General features: G+C 46.9%; 1 protein-coding gene across 1 annotated transcript in view; it reads left to right on the top strand.

The window, feature by feature from the left end:
* Positions 1–570: 570 nt before the first annotated feature.
* LOC147828954 (transient receptor potential cation channel subfamily V member 6-like) overlaps positions 571–24976 on the top strand; it is a 37370-nt gene continuing 12964 nt past the window's right edge. The window contains exons 1-2 of the mRNA XM_087207728.1: positions 571–664; positions 3237–3279. Coding sequence (XP_087063854.1) covers positions 571–664; positions 3237–3279 — 137 coding nt within the window. The remainder of the gene's footprint in view (positions 665–3236; positions 3280–24976) is intronic.

The raw sequence follows: 24976 nt of genomic DNA, 5'->3' as shown, positions 1-24976 counted from the left end.
ATGGTCCAGCCAGGGAGAGGTTCATTCCAAGGCCCATCTGGAGACACTGGCCTGGCACAAACATGTGTGAATGTGGGAGGTGGGCGGAGAGAGGGCTGTCAAAATGGTCTGCTAAAACTGTCTTTACAGCACCCCTTCCTGAACCAGCTTCCCTCCTCCTCCTTCCTCCATGCACTTCAGGATGGTGGGGACAAAAGCAGGCAGGGGCCAAGGGGACCAATCCAGGCCAGAGGAATGGCATCTTCCTCCTGCCAGGAGGTCAGTGGGCTCCTGGGCAGCCCTGGGTGTTTCCCTCCAGCTCTCAAGTCCCTCCCACTCCTTGCTTTACCCTCACCCAGGACAGGTGCCTTCTCATCTCCCAGGGCCGAAGGCTGTGTTTCTGGGAGACTGAGCAGTTACCTCAGTGCACAGGGGCCCTGGCACTGACTTATTTGTTCTCTCTCCCCTCCCTGCCTCTCCACCCCGTCCCTCACTCCCAACCCTCTCTGTCTTGTGTTTCTCACCTCCTGGCTGCCCCCACAGAGCTCCCCAGAAGAAGGGCTACCCACTAAGTGGAGCCGACGGTAGGCAATGGCCGGATGGGCGCTGCTGACTCTCCTGCTTTTGGGCCTGCTCCTTAGTTCTTCTGTGCTTTGGTTCTACGTCTTCGGGAACTGTGGTCCTCGTAAGCAAAACTCTGGAACCCTCAACCTAGACAGCTTCTCCCAGTCATGGTCAGGTCCATGCTCCTGAGGCTCCTGGCCTCTCTCTAGCTGCTCACCCTGACCCTCACATTCCCCAGGATTCCAACTTCTTCCTCCCTGAATCCTGGGCACTGTCACATCTGTGCTTTCCCAGTTGGCCACTCCTTTGTTTCTCACTAGGCTTTCCTGTCCCGGCCCTTTGGGGGAGCCCTTGCCCCTTTTGTTCTTTTCCCCTAGCATTGAGCTGTTTCCCACAGTGCCCTGTGAGATATTTGTGTCTTTGAATCTTCTGGATTATTTCCTGCCTTCTGGTAACAGCAGAGTGGCTCTCTGAACTGACTCCTTCAGCTTCACCTGTGAAGTGGCCAAGGGACATATAATAATTATCAGGCTCTTGATAGGGAAAACAAAAGCTGATGGTGGAGACTCCTGGCTAAGAAAGAAGGGGAGCAGATTGCTGAGCATGTTGGAGACTGATCTAGCAGCATTATGACTCCCTACACTGTGTGTAACTGGGAAGCACTTGCTCTGAACCATCCTCTGGACTACTATGGGTGTGGTGCTCCATCAGTTCCCTGTTACCTAAGAAACCTCCTTTCTTCCACCTCTTCTGATCCTTCTATACATCTTTTTTAGAAAACTGTAATCCCTATCCCCCTCCTTCTATGTTTCTATGATTATTCCATTCTCTTCACCTTCTCCTTTTAAACAAGTGTCAGCCTTATTATTTCCTCTGAATTTTCTATTTTATTTTCCACCAGTGTTTCTTCAACACAATCCTGCACTTTCTTTCTTTTGTCAACACTCATTCTCCCATCGACAAACCTGGCTTTCCAGTGCCTCCTTTTCCATATCAACCCCCAACCCCTCCAAATACCTTCTCTCATTCTCTTGGATCTCCACTGAAACCTTGGGCCATGGCCAGTAAATGGAACCTCACCGAACGGTATCTTAGGGTTGAGTGATTGGCAAAAAGGAGGTAGGAGAGGTAGAGCAAAATGAGAGAGATAGTTTTGTTTCACTACTGATATAGTAAAGGAAAGAACAGGAGAAGGCAAAAGGGAAATGCCAGAAGAAGATGAGAGACTAGTTCAATGGAGGTAAAGAATGTTCTGGAAAAAGAAAATTGTTAAAGGGAAAAAAACCTGCTGGGACTGAGAGGAAATCCAAGAGAAGGACCTGAGGTCATATATGAGGTTGGGTGTGGGTCCGAGGATGTTGGTGGGCTGTGATGAAGATTTAGAAATAAGAACATGTAAGACAGGCAAGAACTTCATTCCAAGGAAACCTAATAAATCTTTTGACAGTATAAACTGAAATGTGCTGTCATTTTTATGGGAAAAGACTGAGAGGTAGGCTTTCGTTTGGTTACATTAAGTTAAGACAGTAATGTAAAGAAAAACGTTCAGGAAAATATTCTATTTCTCACACTTGTATGAAGACATAAAGTCAGGAGAATTGAGGGTACATTGTTGGACATTAGAGGGTGAGTGATTCAGATATGTCTTGAGTTATTGTAATGCTTTGTTTAGTTTCTTGGGGTCAAGGGATAAGGAAAATCTGCACTAAGTAAATCCTCTTATTTATTCTCTTTGATAAACTTTCCCATATATTTATTTCCCTAAAACCCCTCAAAATCCTCTGGTTTCCTATATTTTTTGAGTTTCTTCACTCATTTCTCCCCCGACTTCCATTTCTCCCTTTGTCCTTCATGCAAATCTGACCTATTCCTATCATTTTCCTTTCTTCCATTATCTTTACCTTCTTGTTTTCCTTTCAACATTTCCTTCATTTTCCCCTTTGTTATTTACCTGTACTTTCTTTCTCTGCTCCTACCCTTCCAAGTTACTCAATTGCAAATTGAGTAGTTCTCCTGACTTCCTCAACTTAGTCCCTTCCTTTCCTTCCATAGCCCTTTGGGGAACTTGCCTATTTTCATATAGGCTCCCTTTTCCCCACTTTCTCTGCTTGTCTCTGTGCCACTCTGCACTACTTTTATTCTCCCATTCCTCCTCTTTAGATGCCCCAGGATCCTGGCACCCTGGGAAAGATTAAGCCTTCCGATACTATAGCTTCTGTATGGACACAGGTGCCACTGAAGCTTCAGGAAATGGTCCCCTCAGCCAAGTCACTGATGAGATGAGAAAAAGTGAGACATCATTTTTTCAGGATAAGTAACCCATAGGTTGGATGTAGGCCTGTGATTTCTATTTTTTCTTGAGTGTGGACGTGTTTCCTAGGAATCTCCATGTTCTAGGAGGGAGATGGTAATGGCAGTGCTCTGTGGAGAATCAGGAAGTAAATGGATGGCCAAGAAAGAAGGGTAGAGGTGGGGACTGAGGGGGATTGAAAGATGCAGAAATAAGGAGATAGAAGCTATGAGAGGACAAAAACTCCCAGACAATGGGGGTTAGATCTCATACATCGTTTTCTCAGTGCTCTCCTCTTTCTTCTCAGCTTGGAGGCTGGAACATCCCTGGCAAGTGGAACTCTGTGGCTTCACCAAAACTCTGGCACTTAAATGAGTCAGTGTGACCACTTCCTGTTCTTCAGAGTCTGTCTGTGAGTCTCTCCTTCCCCTCCACACACTTACCAGGTAAGAAGAGATGCATTAGGAAAAACAGACTTGGACCTGTCTCTGACTCTAAGGCATTGTCTTTTAGGAATATCTCAGGTTGAGAAGGTAAGAGAAATGTGCGAATGTGAAAAATGTAAATGACCTATCTAAAGGGCATATTATTGCTATGAGATCCATGGACACTAGGTGAAGGAAGGAGCAGCAGGGCCATTTCTGGGAAAATTGGAGTGCTTCCAGCTCCTCTCATTGCTGGTCTGGATTTTTCCCAGACTACTTAACTACTTGGCTCAGATGTATAATTCCCCTACTTTTATTCAGTCTTCATTTTTTCCATTAGGACCTTTCTGAACCACCAGCTAATTATGTGCTTGTCTCTGTTTAATGCTTTCCTTTTTAATGGCTCACCAAATCATCAAGATATGGTCCCAAACCCTTAGCAAAGTACTGCAAGATGAGTGATCTGGTCCCCACACACTTCTCCATTCTTATCTCTGTATCTCCTTTTCCCCCTGTACCCTGCTCTGCTGACTCACATATAGCTCCAAAAATATCCTCCCTTTCTTTGCATATGCTCTTCTCCTTGCCTACAGCAATCCCCCACACTCAGCCTAGAAAACTCAAGTTATGTTTTCAAATTATGGTTTGCATTGCTTGGGGGGATACAGCCTCACATTATGATAACCAATCCAACTCCACCTTGAGCCTCACCAGCATTTTGTGCTTGTGCTTGTTCAAAGCACCCCCTGTTTGGCAGAAAACTTGCTACAGCTGCAGGATGTTGTATGGCTCACTTAGTGTGTGAAACTTCCTTTTGCCCCCCACTAAACTGGCATGGTTCTGCTTCTGTAAAATTCTGCTTGCTCTCCCCTTGAGCCCTCCCCAACTGAAAGCATGATTTAAAAGGAGAAATCAAACCACTTCTTGGGGCCAAGAGAACTTTCCAGGTACTAGCCTCTCTCGATTGCTGGCTTTGAATAAAGGGACTCAAATCTGAATCATAGTGTGGCACATCTCTATAGTTCTAACTCACTGAGGTAGAACAACATGACCAAAGGTTTTTTGGTTGTGAAAATAGATTGACATGTTATTTTCCATCTGAGTCCATCTTTCCTCTAGCCCAGGTTCCCTATGACAGAAGAAGGCTTCCTCTTCATTAAGTTCCTTCCTTTCTTATTCCTCAACCCACATTAAGAAAAACTCTTCATGATTTGTTTGTTGTCATGACAATTATTCTTTTTAAATTCAGAAAAGAAGTTGCCCCCAGGAATACCAATGTGGTTGACTTGTACAAAAGGAGTCCTTTTGGAAGTCATCCCCCAGAACCCTGGGATTTATGGAGTCTTTTTTGTCTCCTTTGGGACATTCTACAGAGGCACATAATCTTGGGGGTCTTGGAAACCCTTAGTCAAACCTGGAGAGTGAATTCTGGGAGGCACAGAGACAGCTCAGCCAGAAACTGCGGAAGCTGACTGAGGAACCACTCACAGTGAGGAGATGAATTGCTTATATTTTCCAGATGGAACAAATAGGGGTATATTTCTATCAGAAACAAGCAGGGGAGTGGAGCTCCTCCATATCTAGTCTTTGCACAGAGCTTAACCTCAGAATTGATTTACCAGATACCAGATCTTTAGAGACATATCTCCTGGTCACTTCTCTGACCTTTTAAATATAAAACTGAATTTATCAAGGGCTGCTCTCACTGTGTCATTAGTCCTAACCTGTTTGCTCCATGGTTTGAGAACCTGGACGGGAATTTTAGGATTCCCTGGATGAGGGACATGCATGTTGAATATTGGTTCTAACTGTGATATATACTTCACAAGAATTTCATCTCTAGTACAGTGGGTCATGCATGAGCTTCATGGAGCAGATCCTAACATACATTTGAGCAGGGGGCTGTGTAGGAAATATACTTCACAAGCCAGAGCCTACTGCATAGCCCAAGACTCAGAGATACTGCTTTACCAAGAACCTTGAAATCCTGGGTCCAGTTAATCCAAATGCAAATGAAGATGTCTGGTAAATTGGATTTATCCCAACCTCAGGGATGGCCCCAGTGCAGTCTTGAAAATCATTTTAGTTTCTTATTAACTTGTGAACCATTACTTTGCCTTGAAGAAACCTGAAATATCTGTGGAATTCAGAGAGGGCAAATGTATTCACAGAGCCTGGAGTACAGTTACTATGTATTATGTATTGAGAGCTTATAATGTGCTAGATAGTTTCCAAAACCTTTCTTCAATGAGCTGCTTGAATACTCAATATACCATGAAGTACCATGGATATCATTTTATGTTTGTTCTACAGGTATGGAAATGGACATATAATGATTAAGAAACTTGACCATAATGATGTAGCTGGTAAAATGTTAGAGCAAGACTTGAATACTAGCAGTCTGGCTGCCAAGCCTGTGAGCCTAATCATTATGTTGCAGAGCATTCCTGAGGACCTCCACTCAATGGGGTACATTCCCAGAAGGTTCTTGCTCAGCCTATCTTTGATTCAGATGAAGCAGAACAGAGCCTCTGCTTTTCTTCATGGAGTTACTGGAAAACTGGCAGCAAATAGCTTCCTGTAAATAGAACCAACATGGCCTGATGTCATGTCTTTGAGGGGATCTGATGACCACACTGAGACTCATGCTTAAAGAATGTAGAAGGTTTTTAAATACTGAAACCATCGTCTTTTACAATAGGGAATATAAATGTCCTTGGGCTTAAAAGGTGAACCAAGCCATGGCAAAAAAAAAAAAAAAAAAAGAGTAGTATGCAACCTTGGGGAGGTCACTTTAGCTTTCTGCACCAGTATAAAATCTAACCTATCATAATGATGAAGATAGCTGATATATAATTGAATAAATGCTCTCAGACCCTGTGTGTACAATTTAGCATAGATTATTTAATCACTTCTCACATAAAAGCTCTGAGGTTTATCCCCTTTTTTCCAGATGCATAACCAGGCACAGAAAGGCCATGTAACTTCTCCAAGTCCACATTGCTCATAAGTGAAGGAAAAGATTCCAAAATAGATCTGTTTGGCTCATGAGGCTGTGTGCTTAACCACACACAGTCGAGGACTGAGGAACACAGAAGTCCCAAAAACAATGGGTTAGTATGCCTTTCAACAACAAGTGAGACAGGAAATGCTTTTGGCTTTGTGTTTCAGATGATTTGTGTTACAGCTACTTGACAAGGTCCATGTAGCACAAAGCACTTTTTTAATACTGTTTTTCTAGAAAACACTGATTCAGACAGCGTATGCTCTTGGCGTCTCCAAGAGAGGGCAAGCAGGCAGGATTTGAGTATGAGTGGGATCTCTGGAGCAGGTAAAATTGCAGGAATATCTAGAAAGAGGAAGGGTTTCTTGGGCAAAGGAAGATATCTTGTCTCATTGGGACAGGGCACGGGGCTGACTGGCCAAACTGTGGTGTCATATGGGGGACCCTCTTAGTGGCTCTGGGTGGGAAAGGATGACAAAGCTTCCATGCAAGGCAGTGCCCAGCAGTGCTGCTGCAGGGTGCTTTAGATGCCCAGGATCTACCAACAGGCCAGGGCAGCTGAACAGAGTGAATTTGCCCAACAGGGAGGCAGGCATGAGAGGGAAAGGCAGGACCACTCAGCATTAGCTAGCTCACCACAAGGATGTCTGCTTAGCACTGTATGAAACTGGGATGTCCGGAAGAATTTATCTGTCTTATGTTTTAAATAACATATTTTAAGTTTAGCAGTGGAATTTCCTGACTCATAAGAATGGAGTAAAAGGCAACACCAAGGTTTTGGCTTTCGGTAAAAAATTTGGTTCCATGCAATGGTCATGAATTCAGACTTCAGACCACATTCTTCAGAAGGCATTCTAGCTTATACTGTGCTTATTCTAAAAGACTAAATTACATGACCATCTTTAATGGTTCATTTTCAATGTGTAGTGAGTGAAAATGGCTTTTAAGTTAGGCCTTTCTCTTATGAAATTTCAGAAGTTTTCGAAAATAAAAGTAAGATTTCTCATTTGTACCTGTCAAATGTGAGCTATTTATATTAATTCCCATACCCCTATTTATTCAGTTAATTTAAACCTTTGATCCATCAATTCTATTACTTTTCTATTATCTTTCCTTGTTCAACCTTGGGGCATTTGCAATTTTATTCAGTGTTCCTTCATCTGGACTGCTCTTGTGATCCGGAAGGGGACGGGCACTGTGTCAGGTGATTCACAACACAGCTATAGATTCACCCACTCCTTTATGTGATAAATATTTTTTGATCACCTACCATGTGTCAGATACTTCTCTAGACTCTTGAGATTCTACAGTCAACAAAACAGGCAAGTATTGCTGCTTTAGCCATTTATACTCTAGTGCAGGAAGAAAGAAGAAAAAGAAAATATGTTGAGTGGCGTTAGGGAGAATGGCAAATGATGAAAGGGAATGCAGGTAGGGAGCAGTTAGGATTCTCAGTGGGAAGCTCTGAACTCTGTGTCATTCAGCACCGAGGACTACTGGTGGTTCAGGCAGACAAGAGTCCACTTCCTGCTCTGTACTTCAACCTGATCTCTCCATCTGGTTCAGTAGTACTCAACCCAGGCTTATACAGGATGCTGTCCCGAAATGCAAATGATGCCAACAGACTGGCATTAGTGTATGCAGAGTAACGCTAATGAAATTCCAGTGGAATTTAGAATAGATGCAGTATTGAGATATTATTTCATCTGATGCTCATATCTGTGAGGAAGACAGAACACGTATTATTCTCCTTTTCGCAGCTGGTGTAAGCTGATCACAGAAGCATAAGTGAACAGCTCACTTGTGGTTAATGCTGGGTACTGTGCTCAGGGAAGCATTGGTGGCCCTTGAGGATGATGATGATTGATGCTTTGTTTTCTTGTAATTCATAAACCTTGAATTAATAGCCAACAAACTAAAATTGGGAAGTGATATGCTGATAATGAGATTTTGCAGGCTGTGTGTATGTCTACTTGGGCCTGCATGTGGAGCTGTGTCACACTGGGCAGCCTCCTCCAGTGGGAGCGCATGCTGTGTCCAAGTGTCCAGCTCAGTTCAGCTGGGTGAGCATTAAAGTTGGCTGTGGCCCCGATAGGCCCTGGGCTTCTGGTGCTGAACACTGCTCTCAATTATTTTCTTACATCATTGCAGTTTGAACGTATGGCTCCAACCCTGTCCTACACCCCAGTTTAATAAGGATTTTAACCAGATATTTTTATTATTTTGGCATTATTTGTCCTCAACAATTCCAACCTACCCCTTATTCACACATTATTTTCCAAGTGTTCAAAAGCCATTCATTTAATGAGTCATTGTAGAATTTTGCTCAGAATTTAACAATCCCTACTATCCTGAGTCAAATGGGGGGAGTAGTATTTGGCCCAAAGGCCACATCCTCTGCCACGCCTTTGTGCCATTGCATGATGAGAGGGACCTGGCATTGTCCTCCGTAACCCACACCCATCTGAGATCCACCCTCACCTAAGCGCTGCCTAGGGCCTGACCTCGAACAGGTCCAGCCTTCCCTCCAGACTGGCCTCCCCTTCCCCACCTACCTGCAGGGGGCTTTTTCCCTTCCAGGCCCCTCTTCTCCAGGCCTGTGCTGCCCTTTGGAGTTTTCACCCCTTCACTTACAGCAACAGCAGCAGCAGCAGCAGGATGGCAGCCAGGAATGCTGCCCTGTGGGGCTGGGAGCCCAGGGAAGTCATGGGCCTGCCCACCCACCGGGGCCTCTGGCCTCAGCTCGCAGTGCCCAGCAGGCTTCTGTCCCCTTTGTGTCCCAGCCCTTACCCCTGCCCAGTGGCATTTCTTCTCTTCTTCTTCTTTTTCAATAAAACCTCTGACTTTCCTACCTGATATCACAGCCAAATATCCCTACTTTAGAGGTTGAGAAACTAAGGTACAGAGCCCTGATTTTGTATGAGGAAACAGCCAAGATTTAAACTGAACAGGCCTGGTCCCTGAGCTGGAGGTCTGGTCTCCCTATCTCCTGCATCCCACCTGCTGCACTCCTTGTGTGAGGGACCCACCTCTGTCCTTGCTCTCTCCCCAAATTCCTCTCCCCGCACTCACCTTCCCTGATCAATCTCAGGCTCCCAGCCTACAGCCAGGAACCTAGAAGGCCCCTTCCCTTGCCCTCCCTGTCCCTGAGGTGCTGTGGCTCCAGGCTCTGCTCTGTGAAGAGATTCTCTCTCTTCAGGGAAAGTGTCTCTCTTGGATCTGGGAGCCAGTCCCTCAGCATGTGTGTGCACACTCACATTGCCCACCCTACCCTATATGCATATGTCACATAGTACTCAACCCCAGTATTGACTCAGCAGATCCTGTCTCCTCTCAGTTACTGCCTCCTGCACCTGCTCCTTTGACTGGCTTCTAGTCACCTGTCAGTTTGTGCAAGAAGACACAGGGGCTGAAGGACCTTGGATCCATTTCTAGATAATTCTCAGCTCCATAGTGATCAAAAATCAATTCTGGAGCTATGAGCTGAATGTGGCCTGTGTACAGCAGGAGAAGAGGCAGGCTGCTGAGGACAGGCTCACGTGACAGCCCCAAACCCTTTGATCCACAGGGTGGTTCCCTGATGCAGCACTCTGGATGGATCTCCTCCTCTCCTCCTGCCTATCTGTTGCAATGCCCCAGCTGACCCCTCTTAGCGTTGGTGGCATTGGCCCACAAAGGGAGAACTTGAGTACCTATGAAAAGACAGTGGGGAAGGTGACACCAGGCTGGAACATGCCTGTCTCCTGGAAGAGCATAGGAAGATTTGATGAGACCAGAAAGAAGAAGCCAGCTGTGCAGGGCTGGGAGGGTAGGAAAGATCAGATTGCTGGAGAGCAGGTTACAGAAAGGGAAAAGATACTACAGAGTCTGAAGGGCCTTTTCTTTAAGGGATGTGGTGGAAGAAGAGAAAGGAGTTACCTACCATCAGCCTCAATGGAAGCTGATTGCCTGGGCAAGAGGGAGGAAGAGAAGTTTGCTTGGGTAACACCTGGAGGTGACCAGCTGAGGAGGGCAACCTGGCTAACATGGGACAGGCCTGAGTCCGGTGTTGCCTTTTTCTTTTTAAATTGTTTTTAGCAGTAGTAAAGATGGAATCCAGGGTTGGCATAGGCAGATCTCTACTCCAGAGCCATATCTTCAACCTTTTATTTTACTGTGAGAGGAGTTCTTGCTAACTTTCCAGGCTAAAATAGAACTGATGACCCTTCTGCCTCAGCCTCTAGAGCAGCTGAGACCACAGCAGTTTTCCTTTTATTGCAGTTGCTATTATTGAACGTCAGCTACAGAGTACAAGGCGAGAGGAGGAGGCTGTGCTGCTCCTGGAGTCTTTAGTCCAGCCATGGTTGTTCCACATAGCATCAGTCCTGCCATGGCTCAGCCCTGAAGTCCAGACCCAGGGAGAGCAGCGTGGGCAGGGGGAGCCTCTGGGGCAGAATGTTTGGGCCCTGCCTCCTACTGGAGTAGGCTGGGGTGGGAGGAACAGAGCGCAGAGTGCAAGGTTCAGTGTCCTCCGGTCGCCAACTTGAAATTCTGAATAAATTTGAGCAGGAGCCCTGCATTTGTTTTGCACTGAGCCCTCCTATTGGCAGGGGCTCTGCTTGCTTAGCAGCCTCCATTCTGGTCCTGCAATGGGACTTTGACCTCCCCACCCTCTGCACTAGAGCAGGACCAGAGTGGTCTCAGACAGAGCAGGTTTCTGGACCTCCTCTCTGCAGAGGGTCAATGAGACTAAGGACTGACTGGGACTAGAGTTTGTCCAGTGTCTTCAGGACGGGGTGAACTCTGGAATCCAATGCTGCCCTCTATGGGCTGGTCAGGGACACAGGGTTCTCTGGGACTGAGGGCTTGTGTGAGTTAGGGCAGGGCAGACCCCTCACCCAGCAGGTCTCTCCCGAGGCCATTATTGGAGATACAAATCTGCTTCCTCAACTGGAAAACTCATTGTCCACTGGGACCATTGGAAGGGAGACATTTGGGGCTGGAGGACATCAGGGTAGCACTCATCAGTCGTCTGCCTGTTCTGCAGTTCCCTGTGACCCTCAAGCTGCAAGACACTGCAAGACTCATCAGGCAGGACAGGCTTTAGCTCTGTCTCCTATGCTGTCAGGATCTCAGCAGAGGCCAAAGCAAGAGTAACCTACGGGGGACCTGTGGCTACACAGAGCAGGTTGTGCAGGCCTGAGAGCCTGTGAACACAAAGAAATGCCTCTTCTTTCCCCCTGCTTACCTGTACCAAGCCCTGAATCACTGAACTCAGATGAAGTCTTCCAAGGTGAGGACCTCTTTGCAGGACCCTCCTCACCACCTGTCCAGACCTGGGGCCTCTCCCCTTAGGAATGGAACATTCAATTAATGTCCTTTCCTATCAGAGTCACAAGGCCACCAGGCTGGCCATGCATGAGAAGAATTAGCATGATAGGAATCACAGGAAAGTCCAGAGAATCCCTAAGACCAGTCCACCCCCAAGCCTCCCATTATCCCTTGGCACTAAAGAGTGAAAAAGCCAGTTTGTTTCTGCACACCTTGTGGGAATCATGCTCATCTTAGCCAGATAATGTCAGTGGTCCCTTCCGCTCTTGGCCGCTCCAAGTCTATCTGACTCCTGTTCCCCATCCCCTGGGATGGTGGAGTCTCCACTGCTTTGAGCGGCTGAGGAAAATGACCTACGTACCATTAGGAGGTGTCTGCCGGACCAAAGCTGTGACAATGAAGTGTCTTCATTTGACGATGAAGTGTCTTAGTTACTTTTCTCATTGCTGAGACAAAATACCCGATGCCCAAAGTTAAAAGAGAAAGGTTTATTTAGCTCACAGCTTGTAGAGGTTTCAGTCCATAATGGGCTGACTCCAAGGCAGGGTGGCATTGCAGAGGAGAAACAGTTTATGGCAGGGCTGAAGACAGCAAAGCAACAAGAGTTGACCAGGCTTTTTCTATCCTGTGTATCTTATCCAGGCTACTTACGGAACTTGGATCCTAGTGCCCTTAATCCTTAATCCTTAATCCACACCTGTAATCCTAGTACCATTGATCCTAGCATTGCACCATGAATTGATCCCAGAATCTAGATGCAGCCACCTCTGAAAAGGCCCCAACGATGAGATTTTGGTGAACATCTAAACACAAGCCATAATAAGGTGAGGTCAGAGTATAATGGAATAGAGCTAGGGCAGAAGACCTGTTCCCCTACCCAGAACTGGGTGGGGTTTTGAAAGGAGTATTTGGAGTTATCTCTGGAGCCAGGCTCCCCTTCCCTGAGGGACTATGAAAAGTGCCTGGCATCTTTGTCCTACTCCACTCCAGGAGCCCTGGGGGAGAGAGGACTGCACATAGCCGCCCTCTATGACAACCTGGAGGCCGCCATGCTGCTGATGGAGGCTGCTTCTGACCTGGTCACGCAGCCTACTCTATGTGAGGCTTAGGTGGGTGAGGCAGCTGCGTGGTAACTCTCAGTGGAAGGGAGGGACAGCTGTCATTTCTTTACATGGGTCTGGAAATGGTCGCCTTGGAGGTGTTGATGGAAGTTCAGGAGAAAAGGCATTCATGAGTCCATAGTCCTGCTCTACTCTTTGAGCTTCCATGATTTCCTGGAGCTGTTTGCATTTTCTTCCAACCTTTGCATGGTCCCTTAGGACATATCTCCATATCCTTCCCTCATAGTGACAGCAGAGTGAGTGACAGCAAGACCCCTGGTACCCAGTAGTGGAGGGGTAGGGACAGAGAGCTGGCCAGGGAACAGTGGTCCTTGTCTCTGACCACTCTGCAGAACCCTGGGCTCTGTATGAGGACCTGTCCGGAAGCTCCTGCAAGGGGATCAGGGTGTGGGGTTGTTGTGTCCCTGCCAGAATTGGGCGCAGACCTGGGGTACAGACCGGGGACTGACAGCTCTCTCTGTCCAGGTCAGACTGCCCTGCACATCGCTGTCATGAACCAGAATGTGAACCTGGTGTGTGCCCTGCTCTCCCACGGTGCCAGTGTCTGTGCCAGGGCAACAGACACCTCTTTCCAAGGCAGACGCTAGAAACTGCTCTACTATGGTGAGCAGTAGGTCCAAGTTGGGAAGAAGGGGAGAAGAAGGACAGCAGAATGCTGACCATGAAGTGTGGGTGCCTAAGGTGGGCTCTCTTCAGATGGAGCAGCCCTTGCAGGACTGAAGGCCAGAGACCATGGCCCACCACAAGCTCTGCACTGTCCTTTCCTCTGCTTCTGCTGGACAAGGGTCCCTGACCCCCAGCCTGGGTGTAGGGAGGAGGAGGTAGTCACCTGGGGACACTGCCCCTCTCATCCTGGGACCCCACTGTCTCCTGCCACTGATCCCACTGTGTCCCCAGGGGAGCACCCTCTGTCCTTTGCAGCCTGTGTGGGCAGCAAGGAGATCATGCGGCTGCTCATAGAGCACAGAGCTGACATCTGGGCCCAGGCCTCACTGAGTAGGAACTGGATGGGGATGGATACTGGGATGCTGCAGGGGCTATGCAGGGGCTGTGCGGGGGGGGGGGGGCATCCTACGTGGGAATGGGCCCATCAGGGACTGGGATGGTAGACTCTACCCTTCCCCAGAAACAATGTTGCTCATCGTCATCTTGTAGCCCAACAAAGCCTTCGCCTGCCAGATGTATGACCTGTTGCTGTCCTGCAATGGAGAGTACCTCCTGGTGTCCCTGGAGCTTAAGCCCAGCCAACACAGCCTCACCCCCTTCACTCAGGCTGGAGTGGAGGGCAACACTGGTGAGGGGCTTCCCCAGACCTGATACGTCGCCCTAAGGACCTTTCTCTCCAAATTTCTCAGGAGAGAGATGCCCCTGTTTCCCACACCATCATTAATACATTCAGCCTCAGCTTCCCCTACTCAGGAGCCCTGAGACTTCCACCTTAGATATCTGCCATGGGAACTCAAACTACTGACTTATAAAAGGAATAAGATTCCTGTAAGCAGAAGATGCCAATTCCCCACTGTCTCTTGGTCCCAAAGAGTGGGCTCCCCCTGGTCCACAGTGTGGTTCTCCTGGACCAGCTTCCCACACAGTGGCCTCCAATTCTCCTTGTGTTCTCTCAGGTGCTTCAATACTGGATGCAGAGGCAGAAGCACATTGAGAGGTAACTTGGGTGAGTGACATCCAGTCTCTGTGATAACATGCAGACTGACTTCTGGGGAAAGAAGCTGTCCTTTCGAGAGCTCATGGTCTTCTCCAACAAGTAGGAGGTGTGGATGTCAAGGAGGGTCAGGGGACACAGGATGAGCAACTTAGGGTCTGCCCGGAGCCCAGTTTCCAACTGTATCCCAGGCCCCAGAAACTCCCTAGCCTTACATTTGGTAGAGATGAGACCAGTCTCAGGGAGCTGTGGGGAAAGCTCAGTCTGCGCTCCCCTCCTGACCACACCCTCGCTCTGCTTAGCTCAGTCCCTTCCAGTTACCTCCCTCATTCTAACCCTTAGGATGAGGAATTTTACAAATAAGAGTAGCTACCTTTCCTCCCCTCTTTCCTTCCTTCCCTCTTTCCTTCCTTCCTTCTTTTCACCCTCCCTACATTCCACCTTCCCTTCCTTCAATCCTTCCTTTCCTCCTTCTGCATACTGAGAACCTACTATATTCTTGATATTACACAAATAACAGAGAATGCAGAAACCACACTTCCTGTTAGCTTCCTCATAGTTTTGACCTTGTCTTCCATAATGGTAGTGAAATACAACCTAACCAAGATAAGGATATGTGAAATGAATAAAGACAGCAAAATGGAGATGGGATCACATTGATTTGGCTGTGCCTGAAAGGATGTTACAGAGGAAGGTTTCTGAGTTTGGGGTCACCCAGAAGATGACGGAGCATTCCAGAGAGAGAACAGCCCATAGACCAGGCAGCATAATATCAGTATTGAATGATATAAAGGAACAGACAATCGGCTATATACTATAGTAGATAGGGGAAAGTGACTCTGGCTTTGGGAAATTGCCAAGATATTGGCAAAATACATTTCCTGCTGTTTATCTGCCACATGACAATTTCCTAGGAATTCTTAGAGAGCCATAAATCTCGGGCAGTTGTTATCACAAATGAATAAAAGTAAGGTTGAGTACCAGTTTGTGTGAACTTCCTCAGAGAGTAATCCTGGATACAAGCTTTGATCGGGTTTTCTTAATAAGTAGAAGCTCAATTCCCCCATGCAGACTTTGCCACCACACTTCCTTGGTCTTTCAGGTCAGCTAGTTCTCAATATTCTCCTTGGATTCTATCCATGTCTTGTGTCAGCTACTTCTCTCTTCCCTAACACTTCCTCTCAGATCCCCTTCCATATTGCTTGCTATCTTCACCCTATTTTCATCAGAAGAGCCAGACTTCCAGCTTAGGGCAAAAGAGTCTCTGTTACTGTAACTCTTCCTAACTTCTCAGGTGCCTTTTCTCATCTATCATTTTCTTTACCTCGATTTCTTGCTGTCTACTTCTATCAGGGCTTGATTATCCCCACATCTTACTACCAGCTCTACTGATTTTCTTTAGTCAAACTGTACTTCATGAGCAAACTCTCCCTTCAGTCAACTAATTACTGCTCATTTGGTAAGGCCACAGAGGCTCTGGCCTGGTACCCTGAGACCTGCATGCTCCAGGCCCATCTCCCTTTGCCCTCATGCTGAGTTGTGAAGGACATAGTGATAATAAACCCTGAGCATCTTTGCTAGGAAGGAAATTTGGAATCAGGTGTTAAGGCAGCCATTTGAGGGCATGTATAGCCTTTCTCTTGTCCCCTGCTCTTTCTTCCTTTTCATTCCTAGCATCACCTCCAAAAGCCAGTGCAACTCTCAAGAAGTCTCCTCTGGAATGGCAAGGAGGTGAGTGGAACTTGTGATTCATTCAGACCCACAAATGCAGAGCTGCCTGCCCAGGAGTGAGGGATCATTTGAACAATCACTGACACAGGCACTCATGGGCACAGTGCATGCATCAGGGACACAGACTGCACGAGCTGAGTCGCCGTGACACCTCTTTGCACCCTTCCACTGTGGAAGCACCTCCATGGCCCTGAGGCTCAGCTCTCACCTGTGTTCTAGGTGCAGTCCTCGCCCTGCATTTCCAGACACCTGTGCCTGTCCTGGTCACCTTGGACCTTTCTCCCCTGTGTATCTCTGACCTGTCCTTGTGCAGCAGCTCTGTCTTTGAGGAAACCTGCTGCATTCTTAACCTCCCTCAGCACTCCTTTCCTTTCACCAAGTGCCCTTTTAAACTCTCTGTTCAAGGGCTAACTTATTCAGAGCAGACTGCATTGTCTTCTGGCCTTCCACTGATTCCTCAGCCCCTGGTGATGTGACCCGGGCTTTTCCATGCTACTGTTTCTACTCTTTACCAGATAATCTCCCTGAAGGTAAAGCAGCTGAACCATCTTGGCTTTGCTTGAACTCTCTGTATGTTCAGACTACAGTGGACTATTTACTGCTTCTCATGTTTCTCTCACGGAATGCTCCTCCTCCAACATTCCGGTAACCATTTTTGATGCACAAGGCTGTCTGATTTCCTCATCACCTGAGCCAACTCATCTGCTTTCATAAGTTACCATATACAAGCTCATGATTCCCAAGTGCCTCTCTTTAGTTTACACCTGTCTCCTGAGCCCCAGGCATGAACAGCTTGGATCTCCATGTAGTGGTCTCCTCTACCTGGATATTTTTGTAGACGTCTCAAACTCAACATGTCCCGAACTGAGCAGCTTTTCTTCCTCACCAAACCTGCTCCTCCACCAGTGTTCCTAACAAAATAAGTAAGTGGCACCGTGATAGACAAAGTTGCCTAAACCAGAATTCTAGGCATCAACTCTCAATACTTCTGCCTCTTTTCTCATACCCAGGAAACTACAAGTCTGGTGGATATTTATTCCTGAAACTTCTCCTATGAAAAATGCCTGACTTTGTTTACCCAGAAAGGAAGCTTCTTCTTCCCCAGCCCCTCAGGGATTTTTCTCTTGAAATTTTCACTATAAATTATGACCTTTGGGGCGTCCTTCCCTGAACTCACTATAGGTAACTTGTCTGTCTCTGCCTCTCTCTCTGTCTCTCTGTCTCTCTCTCTCTCTCTCTCTCTCTCTCTCTCTCTCTCTCTCTCTGTCTCTCTGCCATCTTTTTCACCTAGGTTAATTACAATATTTCTAGTTCCTGGATAGTAATTCTCCTTCCCGTTGATGTTGATGTCTTATGGATTTTCTACCTCTCTGTAACCACTCCTTTTCATCATTGTAGTGTTTTATTTATTTCATTGGTATCAGCTTGAAGAGCAGACATTGTTTGATGAGTGTGTGTGTGTGTGTGTGTGTGTGTGTGTGTGTGTGTTGCAGGGTGAGGGACAACCCCAGACCACTGTGCTACTAGGTGAGCGACCTCCTGCTCTCTTGCTAGATTATTTATCTTTTCTTGCATTACACTCTTTAGACTGTAATTGCAGGTATGTATTTAAGTATCTTTGTGCTTAGCACATTCTAAGCACCACAAAGACAAAGATGGTTCCCATTTTATTCACCACTGTATTTCCAGACCTGGGATAATTCCTGGTACAGAGTGTTGTGAAGTATTCATTAATTGAATCTAGAAATGATTGCCTGATTTTAATTTTCCTCCAGTACACAAACCTTATGGTTTTCTTTTCCTTACTTCATAAGGGTGGTAAAACAACTTGCCTTTGATTAGGGTGGAATAACTTAAGAACAAGTAATAGGAATGGAGACACATGGGAAAGTATAAAAAACAATACAAATGTGATTAGTAGGAATTTATTCCAGCTTAAATTGAGAGAGAAAGAGGGAGAGAGGGAGAAAGGGGGGAGAGAGAGAGAGAGAGAGAGAGAGAGAGAGAGAGAGAGAGAGAGAGAGAGAGAGAAAAGCAAAAGAGGAAAGGGAGAAGGAGACAAGGGACGGGGGGGCGCGTGTAGTGACTGTTGATGAGTGAAGGAAAAGAACGAAGAAACATGAGTGGGGGGAGGAAGAGGAGGAGGAGGAGGGAGGAAGAGCCCAGCCACCGACACAGAGCTACGGAGCTCCCTGAGGCCTTAGGTACGCTGGTCCCTTGGTGGGGAAGGGGGGTTAAGATGACCCACAAGGCCTCTCATCTGGCCTGCAAAGCTTGAGAGAGGTGAGAAGACAAAGCAGGTGCAGATGTCCAGACATTGCTATACTGCAGGGCACATGGGGAAAGAGCCAGGGGCCAAAGGCTCCAACCACACCGCCCAGGTTCTCGGCTTGCTAGGCTGCCGCAGCCTCTTTCTGGGCCTCAAGACTCAGGCCTAGGGTACAGAGTCACAGAAAAACTGCTGCTCAGCCCTAGGGAACCTTCAGATCTCCAAGTGGTTATACTTCTCCACTCCTGTCCTCTGTCCTCTAAAGAATTCAGAGAAGAGTGCAGAAAATTCTTGCTTGGTCCCTCACATCCTATGGGCCAGAGATAGGAAAGTGATGGGAATCACCAGACTTTAAAGATGTTGGCTCCCGGATGTTGGCAAAATTTGTTAGTGATGGTTCTGGGTGAAGTCAGAGGGTTAGACTGCTCCTGAGGAAGGGCTCTGCTTCGCCTTGGGGAAGAAGAGCAGAAGCCAGGGCCCCTCCCCTGTGTTGTCCCTGAAGAAATGCAGGGTAAGGTCTGGGCTACTGGAGCTGAGGGAGAGGGAGAGAAAGAAGGAAGAGTTCAGGGAAGGAAGGGAGGCTTAGCAGGGCCCCAGGACACAGGGGCTTGACCAAGACCACAGAGAAAAGGAGGTGGAGAGAGAGGACAAAGAGTGGCCCTGGGCCCCTGCCAAGATCACTCAGTGAAAAGCTGAGAAAACACCTTGATGTGGGGTCAAGGAGCATTTATGTCTCTGAGGTGGGCCTGCTGGTTTCTTCAAGGTTAATAAGGAAAAGGTGAGAAATGTGTAAGGGAAGGAACACTGTGACCAGGCAGCACCGTGGATCACACTGATAGCAGAGGCTGGAGAGGACGTGTAACTCCTCTATCTGCAGTGGCAGCCAGGCAGGAGCCACCTGGGCCAGGCTGGACACAGCTTCTGCATTTTTCCTGGACCTCTTTGTTATCCCTGGGATTGAAGAGATGGCAATTAGGGGACACAGGTGCCTTGGGTGCACTCACCCCGCCCTCAGCTTCATCCCAGCTGCTGCTCCCTCACCGCCTTTTCCAGACAATAAACCTTTCAACACCAGTGGCCAGCATTTCTCTGTGTGGGCTGGGAATTGACCAGTATCTCCAGTGTCTACCAGCACCTCACACACACACTCTCCCCTGACACCTTCCTTCATCTCCAGTCAGCCTCCTGGCCTCTCTCTTTGGTAAACCCTCACACACATTTCATCCTGGGCTTACAGACTGGAAGGACACTTACTAAGTAACTCCTGGTTTCTCTGGCATGACTCATTTTTTTCACTAAACACAGTTCAACATGCTCTTCATGCCAAGTATTCCAATGAGGAGGAAGAACTTGATGTGGTTCAGCCTCTTCCTTGAAGACTCTCCAAGAGAGGAGACAGGCAAGTGAAGAAAAACTATTCCTGCTGCAGGTCCTTGTGCCCTCTGAACAGGAGGTGGCATCACAAGGAGTCAGGGACCTGCCTAGCTGGGTGGGACTGGCTAAGGAGGAAAGGAAGAGTGACCCTGGCATCTGCACTGGGAGGAACTAGCATGTACAAAACTGATTCCATGGGGTGACGTCCACCTTTCACCCCATCTCTGACCTGTCAATGAGCCCTGTATGTTCTCTTGGACATTTGCTGAGTAAATCCAGACATCACACTCTAACACCCACATGCTTAGGCTCCAAGACCAGCACTCAGGTGAGCACCACATCCTCTGTCCCAGAATCCTGTATAGTGTGGTCAGAGAAGGTGAGGGAGTTAGCAGAATAGCTAAGATTTCTTTTTTTATTTCCTAGTTCCTGTTATTGTATGGACTGACATGAACTGCACATTCCTGGTGACTGGGTTCAAGCACAATTGCCCAACAGCCACGTAGAGAATGTGCAGTTTGGCTTCAGTCTCTCCCTTGTACCCAGCTGGAACAACTCCTGCTGGCCCCCTTGGCTCCCATGTCCTTCCCTCCTCTCAGGCCCCTCCACACTCTGACCAGGTATCTGCTTCAGAATCTGGCCAGCCTCTCATGGCCCAGCCTGCTGCTGACAGGTGTCCAGAGAATGCAGATGCTGGGCCTGGCTGCTGCTCCATTGGAGGGGGTAGAGGACTACAACCTCCCAGTCCTGTCTTACCCAGTATATTTGTGCCTTCTCTGTTCTGTTCTGTCCCCAGGTCGCTGTACCCTGGAGTCCTCCCATAGAGACCCTCAGGACAAAGCACTCTATCTTGTTCTCCGTGTGTCCCCTCCACAGACAGCACGTGACCACACACACTAAGCAAATAGCTCTACTCTCAAACAAGTCTGACATTTGGCTTGGTTTTTTTTCTTTCCTTTCCCCTGCCCCTCCCACTACCCCTACCCCTTTGGACCTTTTCTTCCTATTTTACATTATTGATTATTCATTCTAATTATTGGTACATTTTAGGTATACAATATAATGACATTCATCATTGGAAATATGCACTTTTACATAGTCTTTCTTGGTTCTTATTTTTCACCCTTGCCCAGCCCTCCCTTCAACCCCTCCATCCTTCCCTATTTACAAAGATTTTGTTCCTATTTTTCCATTTTCTCATATTAATTCCATGCCCTTCTTTCCTTTCCCCTACCCCTACCACTTCTTTCCCCTTTGCCCCTTTTCTTCCTATTTCACATTCCATATTATACCTTTTAGTCTTTATTTACACTTTCAGTTTCTCACACCAGAGAAACTATTTGGTATTTATACATGTGTGTCCTATTTATTTCACTTAAGAGTATAGCCTCAATGTGCATCCATTTAGCTATAAATGTCTCTAATTTCTCATTTTTTATGGCTGAGTAGTACTCCATTTTATTAAAAAACCACATTTTCTTTATCCAGTCTCCAGCTGATGGGCATTTGGGCAGTTTCCAACTTTTATCTATCACAAACTGTGTTGCTATGAACATGAGTGCACATATATCACTGTGGTATGATTCTTTTAATTCTTTGGGGAAGATCCCCAGCAGTGGAATAGCAGGGTCAAATGGAACTTCCAGTCCTAGTTCTTTGAGGTATCTCCATACTGATTTCCACAGTGCTTGCACCAGTCTACACTCCCAACAGCAGTGGAGCAGGGTTCCACTTTCCCCACAGCCCCACCAGCATTTGTTATTGGTTGATTTCATGTTAGCAGCCATTCTTTCTGGAGTGAGGTGGAATCTCAGCGTTGTTTTCATTTGCATCTTGCAAATGACCCGTAATGTTGAGCATTTTTACATGTATTTATTTGCTATTTCTACTTCCTTGTCTGAGAAATGTCTGTTCATTTCAGATGCCCATTTTCAGATTGGGTCTTTAAATTTGGGAGGTCTGATCTTTTTAAGTTCTTTATAGATTTGAGATAGTAGACCTTTGTCTGAGGAAAAGCAGGTGAAGATTTTTTCGCACATTGTGTGTTGTCTCTTCACACTGCTGGTGGTTGCTCTTGCCGGGCAGAAGCTTTTTAATAAGAAGAGATCCTACTTGTTGATTGTTTGTGCTAGTTTATGGGCAACTGAGGTTTTGTTCATAAAATCTTTTCCTACACCAACCAAAAAGGAGAACTATAGGCCAATCTCACTAATGAACATAGATGCAAAATCCTTAATAAGATACTGGCAAATAGAATGCAGAAGATCATTGAGAAGATCATACACCCTGATCAAGTGGGATTCATCCCAGGGATGCAGGGATGGTTCAACATATGGAAATCAATCAATGTAAAACACTATATCAATAGAGCCAAGGACAAAAACAATATGATTATCTCCATAGACGCAGAAAAAGCATTTGATGAAATCCAACATGCATTTATGATAAAAACCATACAAAAAATTGGAATAGACGGTTTCTACCTCAAACTGATAAAAGGCATCTATGAAAAACCAACAGCCAGTATCATATTAAATGGCCAAAAACTGAAATCTTTCACACTAAAATCAGAAACAAGACAAGGATGTCCACTATCACCACTCTTGTTCAATATAGTTCTGGAAACATTAGCCACAGCAATTAGACAAGAGAAAGAAATAAAAGGAATAAAGGTAGGAAATGAGGAAGTCAAATTGTCATTATTTGCAGATGACATGATACTCTATATAGAAGACCCCAAGAACTCCACCAAAAGTCTTCGAGACTTAATAACCAAATTCAGTCAAGTAGCTGGTTACAAGGTCAACACACAAAAATCAGTAGCTTTCCTCTACACAAATGACAGACTCACTGAGAGAGAAATAGGGCAAATAATTCCTTTCACAATAGCATCCAAAAAACCGAAATACCTAGGAATCAACCTAACAAAAGAAATCAAAGACCTCTTCTCTGAAAACTATGGCATTCTGAAAAGAGAGATTGAAGATGATATCAGAAAATGGACAGACATCCCCTGCTCCTGGGTAGGAAGGATCAACATAGGGAAAATGGCCATAGTTCCAAAACTGCTATATAGATTTAATGCAATTCTAATTGAGATCTCAGCAGCATACTTCATGGACCTTGAGAAAACAATCCAAAAATTTATTTGGAACAAGAAGAGACCCAGAATAGCAAAAGCAATTCTAGGTAACAGAGACATGGCAGGGGATATCACAATCCCCAACTTGCAACTATACTACAAAGCTTCTGTGGTAAAAACAGCATTGTACTGGCAAAGAAACAGATCTGAGGACCAGTGGAACAGATTAGAAGATTCAGAAACAATGCCAGACACACTCAGCCATCTCATCTTCAATAAAGGAGCCAAACACCCTCACTGGAGGAAAGATAGCCTCTTTAATAAATGGTGCTGGAAAAATTGGGTTTCAACTTGCCAAAGATTAAAACTAGACCTATATCTCTCACCATGCACTAAACTAAAATCAAAATGGATTAAAGATCTAAATATTAAAATAGAAACACTGAACCAGCTGGAACAGAGGTTAGGTAGAACTCTTGAAGACATTGGTGTGGCTTGGTTTTTTATGATGGAGTTGGTATGGTGTTTGGGTGAGAACTTGCTCTAAATAAATAGAAATTGAAAGAGTTCTTATCACCTGTCGCCCTTTCACTGAGTTTGTTGGGATGGAGAAAGAAAAGCTAAGAAGGGCAGGTGGGGACAACTAGGGAAAGATCACTGGGAAATGCTGCCACAGCTGGACTGCGAATGAGACCAGCCACCTAGGCTGGACCAAATGCTGATAGCAAGAGGGGGTCTGGCTTTTGGTGTGGATGTTTAACAACCATGATGAGACTTGGAATAATGGTTAAGCCCATGTCCTGATCCCCAAAGGTGTTATTTATTACAGCTCCACAGCCCCATGTTCCATTCGTATCCCCATGGCTGCAGGCCACTTGTTTTTGCAGCTTAGAAACATTTGGTTGTGTGGAGCCTAGAGTCTGGGGACACTGCCTGCAGTGCAGAGCCAGCCTCCCCTGACCTAGTCCGAGGGGCCACACACCTCATGGCCTGTGCTATCCGGGCCTTGCCAGGGCCCTGGAATTGACCATGGTTGAGGAGCTCCACCCTCTCTCGGCTCCACTCAGCTTTAGAGGATGACCTCTGTGCCCAGGATCTGCCTACTGCTTTTTCTTTCTCCTCTTTGCCCGATGCAGCACCTTCGTGTGTCGTTCAGACCCAAAGACAGCCAGACCTACCCTGAGAAGGACAGGCACTCAAGTGGCAGGCGGCTGCTTCGAGTCCCTTCCTTCCTTCATCCCAAAGAGGAGGGGACTCCCTGGGAGAACAGAGAAAGGAGAGAGGAACAGGGGGACCTGAGACAAGCAGCCTGCTTTTGCAGGTCAGCAAATCAAGTAATCAGGACTTGTTCAGGGTCAAACAAGTGACCTCTGCCCCCGGCCCCGGGGTTGGAATATAGCTGTCCCCACTACAAATCAATTGTTCTACCTGTTTTCCTCTCTCAGGAAGCCAACCCACCCTAGCACGTTGGTGCCCTTGTACAGCTGTCTGGTGGGTGGTGGGCATTTCTGCAGCCTGTCCTGCCAGTCGCCATTGGTGCAGACAAGAGTAGAGATGGGGCCTCCACAAGGGCATCAGAGGACGGGGTGCAGACCTCAGTGTTCGGTGAGGAAGAGAGACAAAGAAGGAGTCAGCAAAAGAGGCCTGGGGAAAACAAGGCCATCAGGACCAGAGGCTGCCTCAGGGGCAGGCTCTGGACTTTGGCATCCTCCTCCACACTCCATATCTCCAAGGGGCCCTGCTGGGGCGTAAGCCCTGTGTCTAGCCTTGGACTGGGTGGGTCAGGTCTGAGTTGGTGGTGTTCCTGGCACTCACAGGCTTTCCCTAAATTTGTGAGTCCCTGTCGTAAACCCATGAGGCCTGGCCCCCTTGCTCCCAGACCAGACCTCAGCCCCTCCCCTGGCATCTTCTGGGTGAGGGACTTTGGCACAAGGTGCTCAGATTCATTGACAGGGTGAGGATGGTGCCACCATGTTCCTGAGTGCTTTCTGGGCAGGCCCAGTGTTCCAAGCATAGCGGGGTGGGCAGGGAAAGGGGTGGAAGCAGGATGTGTGTGTGGAAATGGCCAAGAGGAGGCGGGATGCTCCCCAGACACAAGGCCATATGCACCTATACGGCTCATCCCACACTGAAGTCAGACTCAGGAGGACTAACTGCCTGGGGATTT

The sequence above is a fragment of the Heterocephalus glaber genome, unplaced genomic scaffold (genome assembly GCF_053883595.1).
Source record: "Heterocephalus glaber isolate CG9 unplaced genomic scaffold, H.glaber_assembly_v1.0 deba00000818, whole genome shotgun sequence".
NCBI lineage: Eukaryota > Metazoa > Chordata > Mammalia > Rodentia > Bathyergidae > Heterocephalus > Heterocephalus glaber.
This window is presented reverse-complemented; position numbering and strand designations above follow the sequence as displayed.